The 26,110-nt window shown below is 46.3% G+C and overlaps 1 protein-coding gene and 1 long non-coding RNA gene across 3 annotated transcripts in view; one reads left to right on the forward strand and one right to left on the reverse strand.

The window, feature by feature from the left end:
• The window catches only part of alpk3a (alpha kinase 3a), a 97,042-nt gene that overhangs the window by 68,198 nt on the left and 2,734 nt on the right, over positions 1-26,110 (reverse strand). For both annotated transcript variants that reach the window (XM_087981973.1, XM_087981972.1), the window contains 2 exons: positions 18,329-18,450; positions 4,475-4,592 (listed from right to left, as the gene is read on the reverse strand). In XM_087981973.1, the coding sequence (XP_087838099.1) occupies positions 4,475-4,592; positions 18,329-18,450 (240 nt within the window). The remainder of the gene's footprint in view (positions 1-4,474; positions 4,593-18,328; positions 18,451-26,110) is intronic.
• The window catches only part of LOC122542613 (uncharacterized), a 35,395-nt gene that overhangs the window by 1,297 nt on the left and 7,988 nt on the right, over positions 1-26,110 (forward strand). The window contains exon 2 of the long non-coding RNA XR_015754074.1: positions 1-81. This exon is cut by the window's left edge and continues 41 nt beyond it. This is a non-coding gene — a long non-coding RNA (uncharacterized LOC122542613). The remainder of the gene's footprint in view (positions 82-26,110) is intronic.

Consider the following 26,110-nt stretch of genomic DNA (forward strand, 5'->3'; position numbering starts at 1 on the left):
AGACTGAGCGGCTTCCTATAGCCACTTCAGGGTGCAATTAAGAATCAACTCCACTGGTGTGGGTCTGGCGTCACGTGTAAGGTAAGGACGGCAGTTTCCTTCCCAAAAAGGACATTACTGAACCAGATGGGTTTTGGCAACAATCAACAATAGTTTCAGGGTCACCGTCACTGAGATCAGCTGACAACTCTAGATATAGCAGACTTTGTTTTAACTGGCACCTTAATCAACCAGTAGATTACATTAGATTAGATTACAGTGTGGAAACAGGCCCTTCGGCCCAACAAGTCCACACCGACCCACCCATACCCCTACGTTTACCCTTTACCTAACACTATGGGCAATTTAGCATGGCCAATTCACCTGACCCTGCACATCCTTTGGACTGTGGGAGGAAACCGGAGCACCCGGAGGAAACCCACGCAGACACGGGGAGAACGTGCAAAACCCACACAGTCAGTCGCCTGAGGCAGGAATTGAACCCGGGTCTCTGGCGCTGTGAGGCAGCAGTGCTAACCACTGTGCCACCGTGCCGCCCACGGTACTCTTGATAAACCAGTAAAAATTATAAACTTCATATACTGCGATCTACTGAGATATCCGAGTATTTGTGCTATGAATGAAATAAAACCATGATGGTTAAACCTCCTGAAAGATTAGGGCCAATCAAGGACAGTAGTGGGAAGTTGTGCGTGGAGTCCAAGGAGATAGGGGAAGCATTAAATGAATATTCTTTGTCAGTATTCAATATTCACACTGGAAAAAGACAATGCTGTTGAGGAGAATACAGGCTACTAGATAGACTAGATGGGATTGAAGTTCACAAGGAGGAGGTGTTAAACAATTCTAGAAAGTGTGAAAATAGATAAATCCTCTGGGCTGGAGAGGATTTATCCTGGGATTCTCTGGGAAGTCAGGGAGGAGATTGCAGAGCCTTTGACTTTGATCTTTATGTCGTCATTGTCTACAGGAATAGTGCCAGAATACTGGAGGTTAGCAAATGTTGTCCCCTTGTTCAAGAAGGGGAGTAGAGACAACCCTAGGAATGTTAGACCAAGTTAAAAGTCACACAACACCAGGTTATAGTCCAACAGATTTAATTGGAAGCACACTAGCTTTCGGAGCGACGCTCCTTTATCAGGTGGTAGTTGAGGGCTCAATCCTAACGCACAGAATTTATAGCAAACATATACAGTGTGATGTAACTGAAATTATACATTGAGAAATTGATTGTCTAATAAGCCTTTCATCTGTTAGAATACAGTGATAGTTTCACTTCTTTCATGTGTAAATCACAATACCTTTTTTTAAAAAGTTACATTGTCAGGTTAGCTGTTAACAATGGTGATAGCTAGATAATATGTTGAAGGTGTTAGCCCCCACAGGTGAATAAGGGTAAAGTGGTTTATGTGATGTATATGGATTTCAGTAAGGCATTTGATAAGGTTCCCCATGGTAGGCTATTGTAGAAAATACGGAGCTGAAAATGTGTTGCTGGAAAAGCACAGCAGGTCAGGCAGCATCCAAGGAACAGGAGAATCGACGTTTCGGGCATGAGCCCTTCTTCAGGAATGAGGAGGGTGTGCCAAGCAGGCTAAGATAAAAGGTAGGGAGGAGGGACTTGGGGGAGGGGCGTTGGAAATGCGATAGGTGGAAGGAGGTTAAGGTGAGGGTGATAGGCTGGAGAGGGGGTGGGAGCGGAGAGGTCAGGAAGAAGATTGCAGGTTAGGTAGGTGGTGCTGAGTTCAAGGATTGGGACTGAGACAAAGTGGGGGGAGGGGAAATGAGGAAACTGGAGAAATCTGAGTTCATCCCTTGTGGTTGGAGGGTTCCTAGGCGGAAGATGAGGCGCTCTTCCTCCAACCGTCGTGTTGCTATGGTCTGGCGATGGAGGAGTCCAAGGACCTGCATGTCTTTGGTGGAGTGGGAGGGGGTGTTGAAGTGTTGAGCCACGGGGTGGTTGGGTTGGTTGGTCCGGGTGTCCCAGAGGTGTTCTCTGAAACATTCAGCAAGTGGCTCAACACTTCAACTCCCCCTCCCACTCCACCAAAGACATGCAGGTCCTTGGACTCCGCCATCGCCAGACCATAGCAACACGACGGCTGGAGGAAGAGCGCCTCATCTTCCGCCTAGGAACTCTCCAACCACAAGGGATGAACTCGGATTTCTCCAGTTTCCTCATTTCCCCTCCCCCCTCCTTGTCTCAGTCCCAACCCTCGAACTCAGCACCACCTATTTAACCTGCAATCGTCTTCCTGACCTCTCCGCACCCACCCCATTCCGGCCTATCACCCTCACCTTAACCTCCTTCCACCTATCGCATTTCCAACGCCCCTCCCCCAAGTCCCTTCGCCCTACCTTTTATCTTAGCCTGCTTAGCACACCCTCCTCACTCCTGAAGAAGGGCTCTTGCCCGAAACGTCGATTCTCCTGCTCCTTGGATGCTGCCTGACCTGCTGCGCTTTTCCAGCAACACATTTTCAGCTCTGATCTCCAGCATCTGCAGGCCTCACTTTCTCCTAGAAAATACGGAGGCATGGGATTGAAGGTGATTTAGCGGTTTGGGTCAGAAATTGGCTAGCTGAAAGAAGACAGAGGGTTGGGTTGATGGGAAATGTTCATCCTGGAGTTCAGTTACTGGTGGTGTACCGCAAGGATCTGTTTGGGGCCACTGCTGTTTGTCATTTTTATAAATTACCTGGATGAGGGCATGGAAGGAAGGATAGATTAGTAAATTTGCCGATGACACTAAGGTCGGTACAGTTGTGGATAGTGCTGAACGATGTTGTAGGTTACAGAGAGACATAGATAAGCTGCAGTGCTGGGCTCAGAGAAGGCAAATGGAGTATCATGCGGAAAAACGTGAGGTGATTCACTTTGGAAGGAGCAACAGGAATACAGAGTCCTGGGTTAATGGTAAGATTCTTGGTAGTGTAGATGAGCAGAGAGATCTTGGTATCCACATACATAGATCCCTGAAAGTTGCCACCCAGGTTGACAGGGTTGTTAAGATGGCATACGGTGTGTTAGCTTTTATTGGTAAAGGGATTGAGTTTTGGAGCCATGAGGTCATGCTACAGCTGAACAAAACTCTGGTGCGGCCGCACTTGGAGTATTGTGTACAGTTCTGGTCACCGCATTATAGGAAGAATGTGGAAGCTTTGGAAAGGGTTCAGATGAGATTTACTAGGATGTTGCCCGGTATGGAGGGAAGGTCTTATGGGGAAAGTCTGAGGGACTTGAGGCTGTTTTCGTTAGAGAGAAGAAGTTTGAGAGGTGACTTAATTGAGACATATAAGATAATCAGAGGGTTTGATAGGGTGGACAGTAAGAGCCTTTTTCCTTGGATGGTGATGGCTAGCATGAGGGGACATAGCTTTAAATTGAGGGGTGATAGATATAGGACAGATAACAGGGGTAGTTTCTTTACTCAGAGAGTAGTAGGGGTGTGGAATGCCCTGCCCGCAACAGTAGTGGACTCGCCAACTTTAAGGGCATTTAAATGGGCATTGGATAAACATATGGATGAAAATGGAATAGTGTAGGATAGATGGGCTTCAGATTGGTTCCACAGGTCAGTGCAACATCGAGGGCCGAAGGGTCTGTACTGCGCTGGAATGTTCTATGTTCTAATTACATTTCTGTTACTAAAATTTGTGTATTTGTGATTTTAGCAGTGTTTTTACGCAGGATTTTTTGAGGGATGTTGATATCTCAAAGTTAAAGGTCACACAACACTATGTTATAATCCAACAGGAGTATCTGGAAGTACAAGCTTTCGGAGCGCTACTAATCCATCAGGTAGCTAGTGGGGCAGGATCATAGGACACAGAATTTATAGTAAAAGATCAAAGTGTCATACAACTGATGTGATGTATTGAACAAATCCTAGATTGTTGTTAAATCTTTAATCAGTTAGAATGGGGATGCAGGTTTCAGTTGATGAATATGTAAATCCCAGAACGTCTTTCAAGTTACAGCCCCGAGATCATTCAAGGTTTTATAAAAAGTGACATCTTCGCTCATAACAATGAACTAAAGGTGTGAGGTTAGAGTCTGTCTGAATCCCAATCTTGAGTCAGAGAGGTTCTATTTCCAAGATAGGAATTTATAAAATGTCACATGGACTGACTTTGATCTTTTATTATAAATTCTGTGTCCTATGATCCTGCCCCATCATACATGATGAAGGAACAGCGCTCCAAACGCTAGTATGCTTCCAAATAAACCTGTTGGACTATAACCTGTGTGATTTTTAACTTTGCTTGGTCAGGATTTACTGCGGTGATGCGTACCTCTCGATTATCTGGAATATTTGATCACCTGGGACACTCCTGGTCCCATAGGGGCTGGTTAATATAAGGTTTGCGGTATAACTAGCTAAATCTAAATCCCACCAGTTGCGATGGATTTGAAACCACCCTGAAGTTCCAGTCTAGGCCCTGGGCAGTGATGTCACCGCTCCCCCACTTACTTATACAGGTGAAGAGAGTGCTTCTTCCCGTAGCGGAATATTTGGTATTTGGGAAGGCCGCAGTATCGGTCCATCTCCTTGTCGTCTTTGTACCAAGTGATCTCTGGTGCTGGGTGACCTGGAAATGAAATACATCCAGTTCAGACCCCATGTCGTATAAACACCTCCCCCCTCCCCCCCCCAGCATATCGTGTTACAACATTGTGGAGGAAAGTAAACGTGTACAAAAGGGTAGAGAGAGCTTGCTCCATTAGAACCTTTCCACGCCCTTACTACTCTCTGAGTAAAGGAACTACCTCTGACATCTGTCCTATATCTATCACCCCTCAATTTAAAGCTATGTCTCCTCATGCTAGCCATCACCATCTGAGGAAAAAGGCTCTCACTGTCCACCCTATCTAACCCTCTGATTATCTTGTGTGTCTCAATTAAGTCACCTCTCAAACTCAGGGCACCCCCCCCCCCTCTTAAACGGCACTGAATCTCAGCAGGGCATCAAGAACCTCATGTTTTACTCCCCACTGAACGATAATGGACTTACAGAGGAGTGACTCACAGCTAACTAGTTTGAACTGAAATGGTGACGGAGTCAACCAGAATCCGCAAATGTCGCCAAAGCAGCAATGAGAGAAAGCAACGTGGACGGATGACAGCAAGGATACTGGGAGCTCTCCTTTCTCAGTCTCAAACTCCAAAACGCCAGTGACCAGTGAAAAAGCAGCTTGGGAAAATCACTGAAAATTCGATATCTACAAACTGTCAACGAAACAGAACAACAACTCAACAGTTTGGCTCAGGTCTTTTCATCCCCACAATCCAGCAGGGGCCTTAAGATGTGCCAGTGCAGTTGCCTTTGCATCCCTATCTGTGCAGACAGCCCTCCCATCACCCTTTGTGAGCTCTCAGTGTGAGGGAGCTCCACGTTGTGCTTTATCGCTGTCGGTGGGGTAGTAATACATAATTAAACACCACACACTCTCTCACTAGAAAGGCCTGGAGTGGGTTGCCCATCATTTTTGATCTGGCTAATTACATTTAAGTGAAGGGCAAGGCTGTACATTAGAAACATTGGTCCACTGACTGACTTTGTAGACTGCAAAGAGGGGAGTGGGGAGCGCTCCCCAGCTGACTCTAATAGGAGGGGCTCTCTGGCAGGCTCAGCAACGTGATACTAAGGTCACTGACTCTCATGGGTGAGGAGATCTGGCATGGAGGCTGAGCCAACTCCCATCATTCCACAGGGCAAGAGACTGCATTTTACTGGGGGAGGCAGAGTAGGGGCTAGACTGCCTTTGAGAATGGCCTGGGTACTCTTGTCTGACTACAGTCATGGTCTGAAGTTCTGTCAAGTACTGGGAGTATTCACGTGTAACAGCAATGTGACTGTAAAGTGAGTGCCCTACTCTGAGTGAGCTGAGCACAGGTACAACAGATCAGTGTAAGGCGCAGAGCTCCAGCAGCAGCCTCTTCGTGACCCAGTCATCCTGAGCCAGGATACAGAACACCATGTCACACCGAATGGTCAGCTCATGCTTTCCGGCAGTTGCCCCGAGTTCTCAACTTCCAACGTCCGGGGGAAGGTCCCACTTCCTGGAAACGTGCCACACGCCTCATCGCTGAGGTGCCGCTTTTGGGTGTCATGGCAGCAGCAGAGGACTGCCCGGGTTACCAAACCTGTCACAAGCCGAACTGACCCGTCCCTGGATTTATTTAAGATGTGGTGAGTGGACAACCCACTGCCACCTGAGGAATTATGGGAGTGAGCTCGGTGATAGGTGGGAAGGTGGTCTGACTTATAGAGTCACAGAGATGTACAGCATGGAAACAGACCCGTCGGTCCAACCTGTCCGACTTAATACCCAATCTGTTTGGTGTGCCCTTTGCCCCCACCCCACCCTTACTGAAAACACGCCCAGCGAGAGATGGGAGCACCATAAGACATGTGAGCAGAAGTAAGCCGTTCAGCCCACTGAGTCTGCTCCCCCACTCAATGAGATCATGGAAGGTCTGATCATCCTCAATTCTACTTTCCTGCCTTTTCCGTTTAACCCTTGACTCCCCTCAGTGATTAGAAACCTGTCTAACTCAGCCTTGAATATACTTAATGTCCCAGCCTCTGTGGTAAAGAATTCCACAGACTCAGTCCATTCTGGGAGAAGAAATTCCTCCTCATTTCTATCCCAACTTGGTGACTCCTTACTGTGAGATGATAGCCTGTGGTCCTAGACTCTCCCAGAAGGGAAAACCGCCTCTCTGCATCGACCCAGTCAAATCGATAAGAATCATGTAATGTTTACCTCTCATTCTTCAAAACTCTCTTGAATACAGGCTCAATCTACTCTCTCTCTCCTCATAAGACAGTCCACCAATCGCTGGGATCACCCAAGTGAACCTTCTCTGTGTGAGGCCCAGTCTCAATCTGCAAACTGGTGGTGGCGGGGGGGGGGGGAGGTTCATCTGGGATAGCATGAAGGAGGTTGCATGGCCTCAGCTGGGAAACGTCTGCACACAGCTGGACAACCATGTCCTCCCCGGACCTACCCCGTTCTCTAAGGGCTTTGGGGAGAGAGCGTCAAAGGGCAGCCTCCTGCACTGAGACCTCTCCCCTGAAGGGGGCGATGCTTCCTTGCTGTGCAATACACACTCCACTCAAACAAATGAAAGCTTTTCCCAAGCATCTGGCCAAAGGACAAGCAGAAATGGAAGAATGTGGAAGCATTGGAAAAGGTGCAGAGGAGATTTAGCAGGATTTCACCTGGCCTGGAGGGAAGGTCTTCTGAGGAAAGGTTGAGGGACTTGGGTCTGTTCTCATTGGAGAGAAAAAGGCTAAGTGGGGATTTAATAGAGATATACAAGATGATCAGAGGATTAGATAGGGTGGAGAGTGAGAGTCTCTTTCCTAGGATAATGATATCGGCTCTTATGAGGGGACATAGCTGCAAATTGAAGGGTGATAGATTTAAGACAGGTGTCAGAGGCAGGTTCTTTCCTCAGAGAGTGGTAAGGGTGTGGAATGCCCTGCCCACCAATGTAGTTAACTCAGCCACATTAGGGGCATTTAAACAGTCCGTGGATAAGCACATGGATGTTGATGGGATAGTGTCGGGGGATGGGCTCAGATTAGTTCACAGGTCGGCGCAACATCGAGGGCCGAAGGGCCTGTTCTGCGCTGTATTGTTCCATGTTTTATGGCGTGCTCTTAGATTAGATCCCACAGCGTGAGATCAAAACATGCTCTTTATTCCCTTTTGCAGTTTGAAATGCTTTTGGAAATGGAAATGTAACCGTCACATTTTAATTTTATGTTTATCATGAGCCAGATCCATTGAACTGTAAAGGTGCAGCAACAGTCATTTACAATTTTTGGAGGATCTATATATAAATTCTATTCCTCCCTCTGCTGGGAGCACTCTGGGGCCAGTGACCATCATTCTATTAGTTTTGAAATAGTGATGGAAAACGATAGATCAAATCTAAAAGTTGAAGTTCTAAATTGGAGGAAGACCAATTTTGATGGTATTCGGCAAGAACTTTCAAACGTTGATTGGGGGTAGATGTTCGCAGGTTAATGGAGGGCTGGAAAATGGGAAGCCTTCAGAAATGAGATAACAAGAGTCCAGAGAAAGTATATTCCTATCAGGGTGAAAGGGAAGACTGGTAGGTGTAGGGAATGCTGGACGACAAGAAAAATTGACAGTTTGGTTAAGAAAAAGAAGGAAGCATATATCAGGTAGAGACAGGATAGATCGAGTGAATCCTTAGAAGAGTATAAAGGCAGTAGGAGTATACTTAAGAGGGAAATCAGGAGGGCAAAAAGGGGACAGGAGATAGCTTTGGCAAATAGAGTTAAGGAGAATGCAAAGGGTTTTTACAAATATATTAAGGACAAAAGGGTAACTAGGGAGAGAATAGGGCCCCTCAAAGATCAGCAAGGTGGCTTCTTTGTGTGGAACAACAGGAGATGGGGGAGATACTAAATGAGTATTTTGCATCAGTATTTACTGTGGAAAAGGATATGGAAGATATAGAATATAGGGAAGTAGATGGTGACACCTTGAAAAATGTCCGATTACAGAGGAGGAAGTGCTGGATGTCTTAAGCCTTAAACATCTTAAAAGTGGATAAATCCCCAGGACCTGATCAGGTGTACCCTGGAACTCTGTGGGAAGCTAGAGAAGTGATTGCTGGGCCTCTTGTTGAGATATTTGTATCATTGATAGTCACAGGTGAGGTGCTGGAAGACTGGGGGTTGGCTAACGTGGTGCCACTGTTTAAGAAGGGCAGTAAGGACAAGCCAGGGAACTATAGACCAGTGAGCCTGACCTCGGTGGTGGGCAGGTTGTTGGAGGGAATCCTGAGGGACAGGATGTAGATGCATTTGGAAAGGCAAGGACTGATTAGGGACAGTCAACATGGCTTTGTGCATGGGAAATCATGTCTCACAAATTTGATTGAGTTTTTTGAGGAAGTAATAAAGAGGATCAATGAGGCCAGAGCGGTAGATGTGATCTATATGGACTTCAGTAAGGCATTCAACAAGGATCCCCATGGGTTAGCAAGTTTAGATCTCATGGAATACAGGGAGAACTAGCCATTTGGACACAGGACTGGCTCGAAGACAGAGGAAAGGGGGAAATGGTGGTTCACAGGATGGATAAGAGTGCAGAAGGAGACCATTCCGCCCATTGTGTGTGTGTTAGCTCTCTGATTCACCGAGAGTCAATCCCACCACCATAACCTCGCAGCTTCTCCCTTTTCAGATTTGGGGTGACAACAGGTGGCTCTCCCTGAGCGACCTTCTATCCCATGTGACTGTGCTCCAGGCAGAGATCAGGAATACTTTCCCTCTGCTGTGTGGGGGCTGCTTTATCACACTGACTGTTCATTTTCCTGATACACACATTTCAGAAGGTTCTCCAAACCCAGTGGCTTCTACAAACGCCTTCAGGCTGAGCGTTTTGTGGTGGTGGGGGGGGGCGGGTGGTCATCCAAGTGATCTGACAAACGACAATAACAACAACTTGTACCAGCTGACAGGCCGCTGCCTGTTTTGTCCCTGTGCACACATGTCATATGGTTTGTTCCAAAAATATCACTGTACCAAAGTGGAACTGCATTTTAACTGTTGTACCAAACTGTAAACTGAGACCGGGGACATCACAGGGTCTCACAAACAGCTCCAGCTGTTTAACGGAGCCACATTCTTGCTCGGACTAATCTTTCAGACGCAAATAATACTCCATGACTCCTGAGCTTAACAACACTTTCTGAGCCCATTCCAGAGCAGCTCACTAGAAACACGCCCATTTATCAAATAATATAGTATCTGAGTAACCACCCTCCCTGACACTTATTTTATAAATCAGGTCCCAGTTAAACTTCAATGCTCCCTTTGTCAACCATCTCCTGAAGAGATCCCATTGTGCTCTGTGTCTCCCTCCTGGAGGAAGGATGTTGTGAACCTTGAGAGGATTCAGAAAAGTTTTACAAGGATATTGCCAGGGTTGGAGTGATAGGGAGAGGCTGAATAGGCTTGGGCTATCTTGCCCAGAGCATCGAGGCTGAGGTTATAGAGATTTATAAAATCATGAGGGGCAATGGAGAGGTTAAATAGACAAGACATTTTCCCCAGTGGAGGGGAGTCCTCAACTAAAGGCTTTAGTTTAAGGTGAGAGGGAAAAAATTTAAAAGGGACCTAAGGGGCAATGTTTTCATGCAGAGGATGGTACGTGTATGGAATGAGCTGCCAGAGGAAGTGGTGGAGGCTGGTACAATTGCAACATTTAAAAGGCATTTGGATGGGTATATGAATTCCTGAAGAAGGACTCATGCCCGAAACGTTGATTCTCCTGCTCCTTGGATGCTGCCTGACCTGCTGCGCTTTTCCAGCAACACATTTTCAGCTGGGTATATGAATAGGAAGGGTTTGGGAGCGATATGGACCTGGTGCTGGCAGGTGGGACTAGATTGGGTTGGGATATCTGGTCAGCACAGACGAGTTGGACTGAAGTGTCTGTTTCCGTGCTGTACATCTCTATGACTCTATGACACTGATCTTAAGCAAAGCTTTTTTCACTGAACTAACCCCATTTTATTTCCCAAACACATTCTGATTGATCTCTGGTGGATCTCTGTCTCTGTATGTCAGAGGGGCTATTTGCTCACACCAGGGAACAAATGGATCATTTAGGCAGCACTGTCAGAAATAGGAGCTTTTAGGAGAGGCCGAGATCCCTGCATGGCAAGATCCCATGGCCCTATTTCAGAGAAGCACATGGGGAGTCCCACTTGGCGTTCCAGTCAATATTCCAACAGAATGGACCAGGAGGTTCTGCAAAGTCACAGACCAACAGCCATCTTGTGAACCCGGGCAGCAAAGACTGACGAAGTGTTTGTTTTCCCACCTTTCCCTCCTGGATCCTTACCCTGCCCAGAGGTCAGCCCCACTGTGAAATAAGCACGTTCTTTCATTTTCCATTAATAAAGCTGGCCGTGTCATTTTGTTGGGCCGAAGGGCCTGTTTCCACACTAAGTAATCTAATCTAATCTAATCAAAAACCAATCACCCAGTTATAAACACTGAACATCTCTAAGGGGGGGGGGGGGGGAAGCAGAGAGAGGGGATAAATCAGAATGGATTTGGAACAGGAGATAAGGCACTCCAGCCTCTGTGGTACCTATTCCTTGAGGATACTGATGGACACCGTGTATTCCCTCACAGTCGGATGTGAATGCAGCCCATCCACCGCTCGCTGCCTAAACCTATCACTGAACACGAGAGAAAGGACCCAGCTCCTTCTGTTTTCAATAAAACTAGCTCTGAATCACCCCATCACTAAACCAACTAACCCATCCCTGTCATCAAACCAACTAACCCATCCCTGTCATTGAACCAACTAACTCACCCCAGTCACTAAACCAAATAACCCAACCCTGTCATTAAACCAACTAACCCATCCCCGTTACTAAACCAACTAATCCATCCCCGTCATTAAACAAACTAACCCATCCCCGTCACTTAACCAACTAACTCACCCCAGTCACTAAATCAACTAACTCACCCTGCTCACTAAACCAACTAACCCAATCCCGTCATTAAACCAACTAACCCAATCCCGTTACTAAACCAACTAATCCATCCCAGTCATTAAACCAACTAACTCACCCCCGTCACTAAACCAACTAACTCACCCCTGTCATTAAACTAACTAACCCATCCCCGTCACTAAACCAACTATCTCACCTTGGTCACTGAACCAACTAACCCATCCCCGTCATTAAACGAATTAACAAATTACGGGTACGGCTCACCAGGGGTCAGTGCAACAATAACAGAAGGGAAAGGAACAAGGGAGGATTTTGATGGGATTCCAGGGGGACAGAACGCACTCCAAACCCCAGGAGCCCACCCCACTGCGGTGGGATTGGAGGAACCAGCTTTTCCCTTACCTCACGGAGTATCGTTCTGTTTGAGTGTGGTCCTGGCCTGGTTCAGATTTTATTTTCTAATCATCCTATTCGTTGATGTTATGATACATCAGGATTCGAATGCAGGCCTCCTGGCTCAGAGACAGGGGCGCTACAAACTCCATCTGTTTTCGTTTTCTTATTTTTTAATTAACCTGCTAATACCAAATCCAATCAACATCACCTTCTGTCACCATGGAATACAGCGGTAGTGTCCCTCTCCCTGAGCTAGGAGACCTGGGTTAAAGTCCCACCTATCCCAGATGTGTGTATTAGCATCACGGTATTGGCTGACTCAAAGATATTTTCTAGTTTAGCCGTGACAGAGACCTGCCTTTCTAACACGGATGGGTACGTGCTAAGGTTATGAAAGATTCTGAGAACGATAATTACATCTTTGTACAAACAGCTGTTAAAACCCCAAAGTTGTTAATGCAGTGAGACATCTACTGGGTGAAGAGGCTTGCTGTGTGCAAATTGGTTGCTGTTTCATTACACTGATGCAGCTAAAAGTGTTTCATTAGCTATCATGTAGTTTGGGATGTCTTAAAGTGGCTTATGGCGCTATACAAATTAAAGTTCTTTCGTCATGAACTTATCTTCTGTGAGCCTCATAAGAGTGAAGAGGCAGATTGGAGTGTGTGTTCAGCACTTACACAGCTACAGAGAGACTCTGACAGAGTGCCACAGGGACAGAGAGACACAGACAGAGAGAGAGAGAGAGAGAGAGAGACACGGACACACAGAGACATTGACACAGAGAGAGACAGACACACAGAGAGAGACACAGATAGAGAGTCACGGACATAGATACAGAGAGAGACACAGACAGAGAGAGAGACAGATACAGAGAAACACGGACACAGAGAGAGACACAGACACAGAGAGCGACACAGACAGAGAGAGACACTGACACAGAGAGAGACACAGACAGAGAGAGAGAGAGAGACACGGACACACAGAGACATTGACACAGAGAGACAGATACAGAGAGACACGGACACACAGAGAGAGACACAGATAGAGAGTCACGGACATAGATACAGAGAGAGACACAGACACAGAGAGAGACAGATACAGAGAGACACGGACACAGAGAGAGACACAGACAGAGAGAGCGACACAGACAGAGAGAGACACTGACACAGAGAGAGACACACCAGAGAGAAATGAAGATAGAGAGATTCTGACTTAGACAGAGACTGACACACAGAGACACAGACACAGAGAGAGACAGACACAGAGAGAGACAATGACACAGAGAGAGAGAGACACTAACACAAAGAGACGCCACACAGAGAGACATGAAGACCACGAGATACAGACACTGAGAGAAACACAGAGAGGCATACTGACACAGGGACAGAGAGAGAGACGCGAAGGTAGAGAGACTGGCACAGAGAGAAACTGACACAATGAGACACAGTCACTGAGAGAGACACAGACACAGAGAGACACAGACACAGAGACTGACACAGAAACTCTAACACAGAGAGATACGGACACACAGAGACACGGACACAGAGAGAGAGAGACATTTACACTGAGAGATACTGACAGAGTAAGACACTGACACAGACAGTAACTTTGCATTAGGAACAATTTCAAATTTCTAACGGGAATGGACTTCCATCTCCAAAACAGGAGCAGCCAAAACTCTATTGGAGTGAAATATATAAAAGAACAAAGTGCATTGTGGGTAATACTGTATACAGTGTTCAGGAATATTTATGGAATCTAAAGGCTCTGGATTTACTTTCTCGTTAGAAATAGGAATGACCCACTGCCCAACAGGATAGCAATTGAATATCATAATAATTATAACAGTCTTTTGGTTGACAGTCCAGGAGGTGAATGACAGAGTGGTTACATTGAAACATTCACATTCAGTCACCAAAGTCTGACTGGACCATCGAGCTGCTCTTTCATTAGAGAGAGAGGTGACCGGGTGTGGTTTAACCGGTGGGTCACTGTGCCTCGGGTGAGGGGAGAGGTTAGGAAGGAGAGGCTTTTATAGTAACCTCAGCTGGTGCAGGAACCTGCTGTTGGATGGTACTGTACATGGCAGACCACTGTCCAGCCCGACCATTCCCGACGAAGGGCTGATGCCTCAAAACGTCGATTTCCTGCTCCTCGGATGCTGCTTTTCCAGCACCACACTCTCGACACCGACTCCCCAGCATCTGCAGTCCCCACATTCTCCTGTCCACTGTCCAGCAAATTGAGCTAACTGACACCCCCCCCCCCCCAAAGCATTTGTATACTACCTCAGTAATCACATTAGAAATATATTCATGTCACAATTATTTAGAACCAAAAGAAAAACGTACAAACAAATTCAAGAAGAAAGTGGCAGCCCAGATATGACAGAGCAAGTGGAGTATCGGATGAGCTGCCAGAGGAAGTGGTGGAGGCTAGTAAATTGAATCATTTAAAGGGTACCTGGATGGGGATATGAATAGGAAGGGTTTGGAGGGATATGGGCCGGTGCTGGCAGGTGGGACTAGATTGGGTTGGGATATCTGGTCGGCATGGACAGGTTGGACCGAAGGGTCGTTTCTGTGCTGTACGTCTCTATGACTCTATAAGTGCACCATTCCTGTATTACAGCCCGCGGTAAATATATTGTTCATCACATAAATTCATCATATACATTCTTCACTGTGGAATTGAACCACGTGGCAACTAGGGCTAGGAGACAGATAGAGGATATAACCTGGGGCCCAGGGCTCTGCGGGGAGGAGGGTGGTCAAGGGTCTCCTCAGATTGGCAGCCCAGATCCACAGCAACACCACAGCCCGCGATGTCAGTCCCTGTCTCAGGCTGGACCCACACATGACCTGAACAGAAGTCTCCGGCCACATGGGGCAGCATCTCTCTCATGGAGTCAAACCATTTGGGTTGAAGACTCACTCCAGGCCCTGATGGTCAAGGGGGCTGGGTCCAGCCTGGAGCCAAACTGGTTGAGTACCAACATGCAAATCCTACCAACACATACCCATGGCGGGCAGTAAAAGTGGGAGAGATGCCTGGTCAGGAATGTGATGGAACTGACCCTCCTGGGAAGTGTGCCCGTTGCTACAGCAACCTGGCCTTCCTGACTAGGTTGCATATGATCTCAACTGACCTGCTTCAGCTGAAGCCAAATGCGATTATTTAATTTTTCTTGTCCGATCAGGTGAGAGCAAGCAGTAGGACTGGGCAGAAAAGAATGTGCGACAGATTCTGCACACTTCCCAATCCACTTCAAACCAAATCACAACTTGACTTGCAAAAATTGGTTATTATATTTTGGTGATGCCACACAAATATGAAGGAATTGATTGCTTAGTTAGTGAATAAGATCTCACCTCAGTGTTTGTCCCAGAGCAACCCCAAGGCTGTCCTAAGCAGCGTCCAGCTGCCTTAAGGGGTTCACTGAATAAGTACATGAGCTCCACTGAGTTGTGTGGTACACTAGGTAGTGTTCCTACCGCGGGGGCATGTATTACAGCTCCCACCTCAGCAGCACCTCAGCACAAAGCGGTCAACCAATGAGACTCCCAATTTGTAAATCCATCAGATGCTCTTCTGTCAGCCAATCAAAGTAAGAGAGTTTCCGAGTCTGTTACATGAGCGGAAGTGGAAGTCTCCCCCACATTAAACGCCCAGGTTCTTGGTCTGAGCAAGCATACCCTTCTTCTGGGACAGTATAGCACACAGCCGGCCTGCACACACTCCCACTCCCACTCCCATACACGTCCTCACACACACCCACACTCCCTCACACACACACACACATCCAGACTCCCTCACACACCCACACCCACACTCCCTCACACACACACACCCACTCCCTCACACACCCACACACACACACACACCCACCCACCCCCTCACACACACTCCCTCACACACACCCACACGCCCTCACACACACACCCACACTCCCTCATACACACACACCCACACTCCCTCACACACACACACCCACACTCCCTCACACATTCCCACACTCCCTCACACATTCCCACACTCCCTCACACATTCCCACAATCTTCACACACACCCAGACTCCCTCACACACCCATACACTCACTCAGACACTCCCTCACATTCCTGCACTCCCTGACACCCTCCCACCCTCACTCCCTCACACACTTCAAGAACAAAGAACAATACAGCACAGAAATAGGCCCTTTGGCCCTCCAGGCGCCACCACATTTTGACCTTCCAAATTAAAACTGTTTACATGTACAGGATCCATATCCCCCTATTCCCTTTCTGCTCACGTACTCGTCCAGGTGCTTCTTGAATGCTGCTATTGTGTCTGCTTCCACCACCACCTCTGGCAATGCGTTCCAGGCACTCACCGCCCTTTGTGGGAAAAACGAGCCTTGCACAGCTCTTTTAGAACTCCTTCCTCACACCTTGAGCCTGTGTCCCCTAGTAACTGACTCCTCCTGGGAAAACAACTTCATACTTCCCACTCTATCCACGCCATTCACAATCTTATAAACCTCTATCAGGTCGCCCCTCAACCTCCTGCGTTCCAGTGAAAAAAAACCCAGTCTATCCAACCTTTCTTCATAGCTAAATTCCCCCGTACCAGGCAACATCCTGGCAATCCTTTCCTGCACCCTCTCCAAAGTATCCACTTCCTTCTGGTAGTGTGGTGACCAGAATGTACACAATATTCCAAGTGTGGCCTAACTAAAAGCTATAAAGCTTCAGCATAACATATCTATCCTGATACTCAATGCCCCCTCCAATGAAGACCACACACACACACACAGAGATACACACACACATGCAAACACAGACACACACAAGCACACACAGAGACACACACAGACACAGACACACACACATGCACACACAGAGACATAGACACACACACACACACAGACAGACACACACACGCACACACATATGCACACAAACACATACACACACACACAATAACACATCTATTGTGTTTGCATTTGGAATTATTTAAACCAAAGATTAGAGCTGACCAAACTGGGATTGACAAGGTACTCCTATCTGGTTCCGGCTGGATACAGGCCCAAATGTTTCACTTTATTCACTAATGGGATGTGGGCATCACTGACAATGCCAGGATTTACTGCCCAACGCAAACTGATCTTGAACTGAGCAGCTTACTCGGGCCATTTTGGGAGCAGTTAAGAGTTGACTCTGTTTACCGAAGTCTGGGGTGTTGTGGTAACGTCTTTAAGCCGGTAATCCAAAGGCCCAGGCTGACACTCAGCAGGCATGGGTTCGAATCCCATTGCAGCAGCTGGTGCATTTAGATTCTATGAATTAAAAACCTGGAACTGGAAACTAGTCACTGCGATTGGAACTATTGCCGATTATGATTAAAAACCCATCTAATTCACTTGGGTCTCTGGGTTAAATCGCCCAGTGTTAATAGCACAAGGCCATCATCTCCCCTATGAACTATCTACAAAAGATTGCCCTTCATCATGTTGTGCACATGTACCTTATACTGAGGACTGGAAAACGATGGTGAGTTTCTGATGATTTGTACAGTCCCATCCTAATCACAAATCAATATAAACCTGGAGCCTCAATCACGCTGAGCCTTCTTGCCAAGTTATAAAATATTGCCAGGACCAGGCAATGTGCACAAAATCCAAAATGTACTGGAATGTGGGGTATTTGTCATCCAATGTCGTCAAGCCAAAGCCAACCTGGGTCCTTTGAGCAAAGCTAATGATTAGTATTAGAGTTTCTACTTGGGATTCCAGTCGGCCATTCCATGAGGTTTCATGGTTATAAACACAAACCAAAAACTCAAACAATTGACCTCCAAATGTATGGAGACTACGATTCCATAGACTCGTAATGGAGGATTCTAACCTTTGCTCACTGCTGATGTTCAAACTAGGATCGTCCTCTGGAGTACTGCAGGCAAGTTGTGGGCGGCACGGTGGCACAGTGGTTAGCACTGCTGCCTCACAGCGCCAGAGACCCGGGTTCAATTCCCGCCTCAGGCGACTGACTGTGTGGAGTTTGCACATTCTCCCCGTGTCTGCGTGGGTTTCCTCCGGTTTCCTCCCACAGTCCAAAGATGTGCAGGTCAGGTGAATTGGCCATGCTAAATTGCCCGTAGTGTTAGGTAAGGGGTAAATGTAGGGGTCTGGGTGGGTTGCGGGTCGGTGTGGACTTGTTGGGCCGAAGGGCCTGTTTCCACACTGTAAGTAATCTAATCTAATCTAACGCCTTCCGAACAGGCTGGCCTTTGTCCTGGGGAGACTCACTCTCGAGACTGCCATCAACCCCTGTGACTCTATGTCTCTATGCTACATGAGTAACATTTCTGGTCATTGGGCACACAAAATCATTTGGTCATCACATCACTTGAGAAAAGAATGGATTCACCTGTAACTATGCAGGTAAACTTGACATCAGTGTCCTCGGACACTGCATGGGACTTCAATGTGGTTTCGAATCCTGGCTGGGTCTCTTCGGTTATCTGAGCAATGATGTTACAAAACGTTTGTCTGAAAGAAAAAATAACCAATAGCGTTCAAGGTATCAGGCCAAAACCATATTTAACACTATTCTGTACAGTTAAAATCCTAACCAAAATTTGTCATAACTGAAAATGGTGATGTTGTTACCACTGATCGATAATATGCAGAGACAATTCCTGACACTGTGAGGTTGTAATCAAGACATAACAATATTTCATATGTCAGTGAAAACTGTAACAAGAATTCCATACTTATCATCACTTATGGATTCTAAGTACCGAATGCCATCCAGGATAAAGCAGCCCACTTGACTGACACCTCTTTCAGCATCTCACCATTCACTCCCTCCACCACTGATACACAGGGGCTACAGGATGGACCACCTACAAGGTGCACTACAGCAACTCATCACGGTTCCTTCAACAACATCTTCCAATCCTGTGACCTCTTGAAATGCAAGGGCAGCAGGTACAACCACTTGCAAGGTCCTCTCCAAGCCTCTCACCAAATATGTCTCCGATCCTTCAGTGTGTCGGGTCAAAACCCTGGAATCCCTTTGCAAAAGGCATTGTGGGTCTACCTACAGCACAGGGAACGCAGTGGTTCAAAAAAGCAGCTCACCCCCACCTTCTCAAGGGGCAACTAGGGACACATTCTATAAATGTCAAGACTGTGGTGCTGGGAAAACACAGCAGGTCAGGCAGCATCCGAGGAGCAGTAGAATCGATGTTTCAGGCATAAGCTCTTCATCAGGAAAATTCTCGACTCTGATCTCCAGCATCTGCAGTCCTCACTTTCTCAGAGTCAATAAATGGCTCATTAATGCCCTTTAGAGATGGAAATCTGTCAACCATACCCAATTTAGTCACATGCAACTCCAGACCCACGGCTATGTGGCCAACTCTTAACTAACTAGAGATAGGCAATAAATGCAGGCCCAGCCAGTAATGGCCACATCTCATGGGAGAATCAAAGCAGGTCAATTCAAATTGTGGAACAGATGAAAAATAATAACAGGTTGCAACTTAATCATATTGTGAGGAACAATGGAGATCTGGGTAATCATGTTGATGGGGTGTGGTGGTTTCTGTAAAGATTAATTGACACTTTGGCACCTTCACCAAACAGTACTTACATTGTGTTGTTCGTAAGCAGCAGACATCTCGAGTTATCCAAATCAATGAAGTACTTGTGACGTGTAGCCTCTGATGTAATGTAGGAGCACAGTGGCCAGCAGGGGAGGTGGTGGTATAGTGTAGCAATCCAAAAAACCCCAGGTTAATCCCACCTCGACAGATGGTGATGTTCAAATTCAGTTGCAAATAAAAAGATGGCCTAGTGACAATTATATAACCGCTGTCAATTCTGGAGAAAGGGAGGATTGCAGATTCTGGAGATCAGGCCAAAACCATATTTAACACTTTTCTGTACAGTTAAAATCCTAACCAAAATCCATCACAACTGAAAATGGTGATGTTGCTACCACTGGCCAATAATACACAGGGACAATTCCTGACATTGTGAGGTTGTAATCAAGACAGAACAATATTTCATATGTCAGTGAAAACTGTAACAAGAATTCCATACTTATCATCACTTACGGATTCTAAATACACAACAGCATCCAGGATAAAGCAGCCCACTTGATTAGCACCCCATTCACCATCTCACCATTCACTCTTTCCTGATTCTGGAAAAGCACAGCAGGTCAGGCAGCATCCAAGGAGCAGGAGAATCAGCGTTTCGGATCAGGAAAATTCTGGTCCATTAAAAGGTGGGGAATCTGTCACCCTTACCCAGTCTGGTCTATACGTAACTCCAGACCCACAGCAATGCGGCTCACTCTTGTCTAGTTAGGGATGGGCAATGAATGCTGACCCAGCCAGAGAGTAAATAAAACTTTCATGACTTAGATCCAGTACAGAGTTGTGCTAGTACGCAGATAATATTAAGGTGTAACTATTAGTCAGTAATTGCCTCTTCTCTTCTACAAAATGGTGCCAAGGGATCTCTTACAAACCCCCGAGAGGTCTCAGCCTCACACCCCATCCATAAGAGGGCACCTCAGGGAGTGCCGCACTGCCTCAGTACTGCACTGGAGCATTAACCTGGATTGATATGCTCACGCCTGAGAGTGGGATTTGAACCCCAAACCTTGTGAACCCAAAGCAATAGCATCACCAGAGAGACACCACTGACAGCAAACATAGCTGATCAGTATTACTATGAAATTACAGCTCACACCCAGCCACACCGACACTCACATGTGCACACACACAGATGCACAAGATATACACAAAGACAGGCAGACACAAATACACACCCACCCAGATACACACAAAGACAGATACACATTGATATACACACACAAATGTGCACACACAGAGACACACACACACACAGATTCACATGCAAAGACACATACACAAACGCACACACACACAGCCTCACATACACAGGCTCTCACACACACACATACACACAGGCTCTCACACACACACAGTCTCACACACACACAGACACACACACACAGTCTCACACACAGACACACAGTCTCACACACACACTCATACACACAGACTTATACGTGCACACACACACACAGACTTATACACATACACAATGACACACACACATACACACAGGCTCACACACATACACACAGGCTCACACACACACACACATACACACAGTCTCACACACACACAGACACACACACAGTCTCACACACACACAGACACACACACACACATACACACAGTCTCACACACACACAGACACACAGTCTCACACACGCACTCATACACACAGACTTATACATACACAGACTTATATACACACACACACACAGACTTATACACACACACACACAGACTTATACACACACACACACACTGACACACACACACATGCACTCAAGCTTCTCACAATGAAAGTAGATCAAAAGAAATGGAATCCAAAGCAAAGATGTTGAAGAGGAAATTATATCATTTTCTAATTCGGAACAAACTTGGATTAACTGGCCGGGAAAGTGGCTGCTGAAATATCGAACCAGCAGTAGACGCATGCAAAATACAAGACCTTCTACCTCAAATACAACAAAGAGAAATGCAGGTGAAGCATGTACCAGGCAAGATTACAGAAGCTATATCTAAAACTTCAGGGTTTCACAGATAGACTGCACGATTAAATGGCTTTTGTCAAATGCAGAGACTGCAAGAGAGAGGTAAAGTGAGTGCAGAAAGAGAGATTAAGGAGTGAGGGAATCAATATAAGCAAAGACTGTGAATACAAAAGCAAGTATTGACAACATTTATACTTCGCCAGGGAACTTGGATAAAAAACAAAACAACTGTGAATGCTGTAAATCAGAAACAAAATCAGAAATTGCTGGCAAAGCTCAGAGCGTCTGGCAGCACCTGTGGAGAAAAATCAGAGTTAACATTAACTCTGATTTCTCTCCACAGATGCTGCCAGACCTGCGGAGCTTTTCCAGCAATTTCTGTTTTTGGTAGAATTTGGAATCTGGTTCTATAAGGGGTAGTTAAGGTGCATAATGCACATGTATTTAGGAAGATAAGAGTAATCGAACAGGGAGAAAGTAGGGACTGCAGTTGCTGGAGAGTCAGTCGAAAAAGGTGGCGCTGGGAAAGCACAGTGGGTCAGACAGCATCTGAGGAGCAGGAGAGTCAGCGTTTTGGGCATAAACCCTTGAAAGTAGAATCGCATGTAGACAGGATAGTGAAGGAGGCGTTTGGCATACTTTCCTTTATTGGTCAGAGCATTGAGTACAGGAGTTGGGAGGTCATGTTGCAGCTGCAGAGGACAGAGTATTGTGTGTAATTCTGATCTTCCTCTTTATAGGAAAGATGTTGTGAAACTTGAAAGGGTTCAGAAACGACTTACAAGGACGTTGCCAGGGTTGGAGGGTTTGAGGGCTGGGGCTGTTTTCCCTGGAGCTTCGGAGGGTGAGGGGTGATTTTACAGAGGTTTATAAAATAATAAAGGGCATGGATGGGGTAAACAGACAAGGTATTTTCCCTGGGGTCGGGGAGTGGAGAACTAGAGGGCATAGGTTTAGGGTGAGAGGGGAAAGATATAAAAGAGAGGCAGAGCCTATCAAACCTTTCACCATAGGAATTCATTCCAGCAAGCAATTGAGTTAACTTCCTCTGTTCCAATTCTATTGTAACTATATACTTTTTCAATAAGGAGACCAAAACTGTACGCATTCCTCCATATTTGGTCTCTAGTAACAAGATTCCCTACTTTTAGATTCCGTTCTCCTTGCAATAAATGGCAACACACCATGTACTTCCCTGATCACATTGCTGCAACTGCATACTAATCCTCTTGTGATTCACATCCCAGGCCCTCCAGACCCTTCACTGTCGCAAGGTTCTGCCATAAATGAGAGTCATTTATTCTCCCATGGGGTGTGGGTGCCACAGGCAAGGCCAGCATTGGGTTGCCTATCTCTAACTGCCTTCGAACAGTGAGGACACTTCACAGAGCAGTTAAGGGTCAACCACAGTGCTGTGGGCCTGGAGTCACGTGGGCCTGACCAAGTAAACACACAGATTTCACTCCCCATGGGCATTAGTGAACCTGATGGTTATTAATAACAAGCAACAGTGGTTACCTCATTACGAGTGGACTAGCTTTTATCCCCCAGGCTTATTAATTGGATTCAGATTTCACTATGAACCATGTCAGAGTCTAAACCCATAGCAATCCCATGATCCTGGGATCACTAGTTCTAGTACATTATCCATTTGCCATCTTCTCTCTAAAGTCATTATAAAGGGAAGTCAATTATGTTGATTTGGTGTGGGACAAGATTTTTTTTAGCTGTTGAAATATTACCCGAGACTTGGGACACCCATTATAGGGAAATATCTTAAAGCCACGGAAAGTTTACACAAGAAGAATGCTGAGAGATGTGGGGGTGGGGGGGGGGAAGTTACAAAAAGCTGCAAGCTCTTTATAAAACAGAGGAGGGCAATCCAGTCGAGATCTTCAATGGCTGAAAGGTTTCAAGATGATAAATAGTGAAAGAATCAGCTGGTGAACCAGTAAGAAGAGGGTAAAAGGGATAGAATTATCAAGAGCAATGGAAATAGAGAGAGAGAGACAGACAGACAGACAGAGATAGAGAGAGAGAGAGAGAGACAGACAGACAGAGATAGAGAGAGAGAAAAAAAAACAGAGAGAGACAAACAGAGAGAGAGAGACAGAGACAAAGAGAGAGAGACAGACAGAGAGAGATAGAGAGAGAGAGACAGTGAGAGATAGAGACAGAAAGAGATAGAGACAGACAGGCAGACAGAGAGAGACAGAGACAGACAGAGATAGAGAGAGACAGAGAGAGAGAAAAACAGAGAGAGAGAGAGACAGAGACAGACAGAATGAGTGAGAGAGAGGCAGAGAGGGAGAGAGACAGTGAGAGATAGAGACAGAGAGAGAGAGAGACAGACAGACAGACAAACAGCCTGACTTTGTCTCAGTAGCCTCTTGTGAATTGTGAGTAGTCAAAAATGTGGGAAAGATAGATCAATGTGTTTACACACCTGAACCCCCGAGTCTCTTTGTTCTACAACACTACCTAAGGTCCTATTTTTAATTGTGTAAGTCCTGTCCTTGTTTGTTTTACCAAAATGCAATATCTTGCATTTATCCAAATTACACTCCACCAGTCACTCAGCCCATTGACCCAATTTGTGGTTTAGTCAGTCCTTACGTGCAGCCAGCTAATCAAACCCTGCCGAGGTCTACTGAGGTGAAAGAACTTTCTTGCACTTAGCCTACGTCAAGTCCTGCTGAGGTTAGCAATGCTTTGACCTTTGTTAAGTTGTGTTGCATTACAACCATGGGTTGGCTAGTTTTCCCATCATGCAACTATCTGTTTCATACAATTCCACAAACTGATCAAGATCCCTTTGTAATCTTAGATAACCTTCCTCACTACCCACTGCACCACCAATTCTGGGATCATCTGCAAACCGACTAACCACGCCTCTTATATTCTCATCCAAATCGTTTATATAAATGACAAACAAAAGTGGACCCAGCATCGATTGCATGGGCATCATTGGTGAGGTAGTATTGGTGCTTAAAAATGTGTTGCTGGAAAAGCGCAGCAGGTCAGGCAGCATCAAAGGAGCAGGAGAATCGACGTTTCGGGCATAAGCCCTTCTTCAGGAATGAGGAGGGTGTGCCAAGCAGGCTAAGATAAAAGGTAGGGAGGTCGTATTGGTGCCTGTCCCTAAATGCCTTTGAACTGAGTGGCTACCTCAGCTATTTCATACAGTAGTCAACAGAACATTACTGTGGGTCAGCAATATAGAAAGTAAGAACAGGAGAAGGCCATTCGACCCTTCAAGCCTGCTTCACTATTTAATACAATCATGGTCGATCCTACATCTCAGTGCCATATTCCCATCTTCTCTTTTAAATGCTGTATTTGTACCAGCCTCCACCACTTCCTCTGGCAGCTCATTCCATACAGGTACCACCCTCTGTGTGAAAACGTTGCCCCTTAGGTCTCTTTTATATCTTTCCCTTTTCACCGTAAACCTATGCCCCTCTAGTTCTACCCTGGCAAGATTTGAGCCCATGTGCATTTAGCCTGGGTCTCTGGATTATACTACACTACTAGCACCCCAGCTGAAGGGCGAACTCTAGTACAATCGGCTGAGTGGTCTCCTGCTGTACTATGTATTCAATGATTCTGTGGAAGTAGAGTGCCTCTTTAAGGGTATTCTGTCACACTCCTGACTTGTGCCCTGTCGGTGGTGGATAGGTCCTGCTCATGGGTCAGGATGGACAGGAATGGGGCCATCTGTCAAAACGTGTGCCAAACTGCCCCCGCCTTCCCACACTCTGCTCCCCCCCCCGGCCAGGATCCCTGTACTCCCACATGGTGGCTGCCCCTCTCCCTCCTCTCCAAAATGCAACAACGGGATTTGGCGCCCAGTTTTCCCAATGGCAGTCTGTTATCCTGACAGTGTCATAGAGTCATAAAGTCATATAGCACAGAAACAGAGCTTTTGGTCCGACATTCCTGATGAAGGGCTTATGCCCGAAACTTCGATTCTCCCACTACTTGGATGCTGCATGACTAGCTGTGCTTTTCCAGCTTTTCGACTCCAACTCATCCATGCTGACTAGATATCCCAAGCTAATCTAGTCCATTTGGCCCATATCCCTCTAAACCCTTCCTATTTATATACCCTCCAGAGGCCTTTTAATTGCTGTATTTGTACCAGCCTCCACCACTTCCTCTGGCAGCTCATCCATACATGCACCACCGTCTCTGTGAAAAGATTGCCTCTTAGGTCCCTTTTTTATCTTTCCCCTCTCACCCTAAACCTATGCCCTCTAGTTCTGGACTCCCCCACCCCAGGGAAAACACCTTGTCTATTTACCTTATCCATACCCCTCATGATTTTATAAACTTCTATGAGGTCAATCCCAGCCTCCGACGCTCCAGGGAAAAAAACTGAAAGAACAACTCTACACAACCCCCACAGAACTGAGTTCAGGGGTAGATCCAGCTTCACAGAGTCATAGTCAGCGAACAATTTGTTATGGTGAGGAATTCGGCCCATCATGTGCGAACTGACTCTCTGAATTAGCGTCATGACCTTGTGCCAATTCCCCTGCCTTTTCCCCACAACACCGCATT

Source organism: Chiloscyllium plagiosum, unplaced genomic scaffold (assembly GCF_037043375.1).
Source record: "Chiloscyllium plagiosum isolate Xiang-an unplaced genomic scaffold, Cpla_swu_hap1 HiC_scaffold_42, whole genome shotgun sequence".
Lineage (NCBI taxonomy): Eukaryota > Metazoa > Chordata > Chondrichthyes > Orectolobiformes > Hemiscylliidae > Chiloscyllium > Chiloscyllium plagiosum.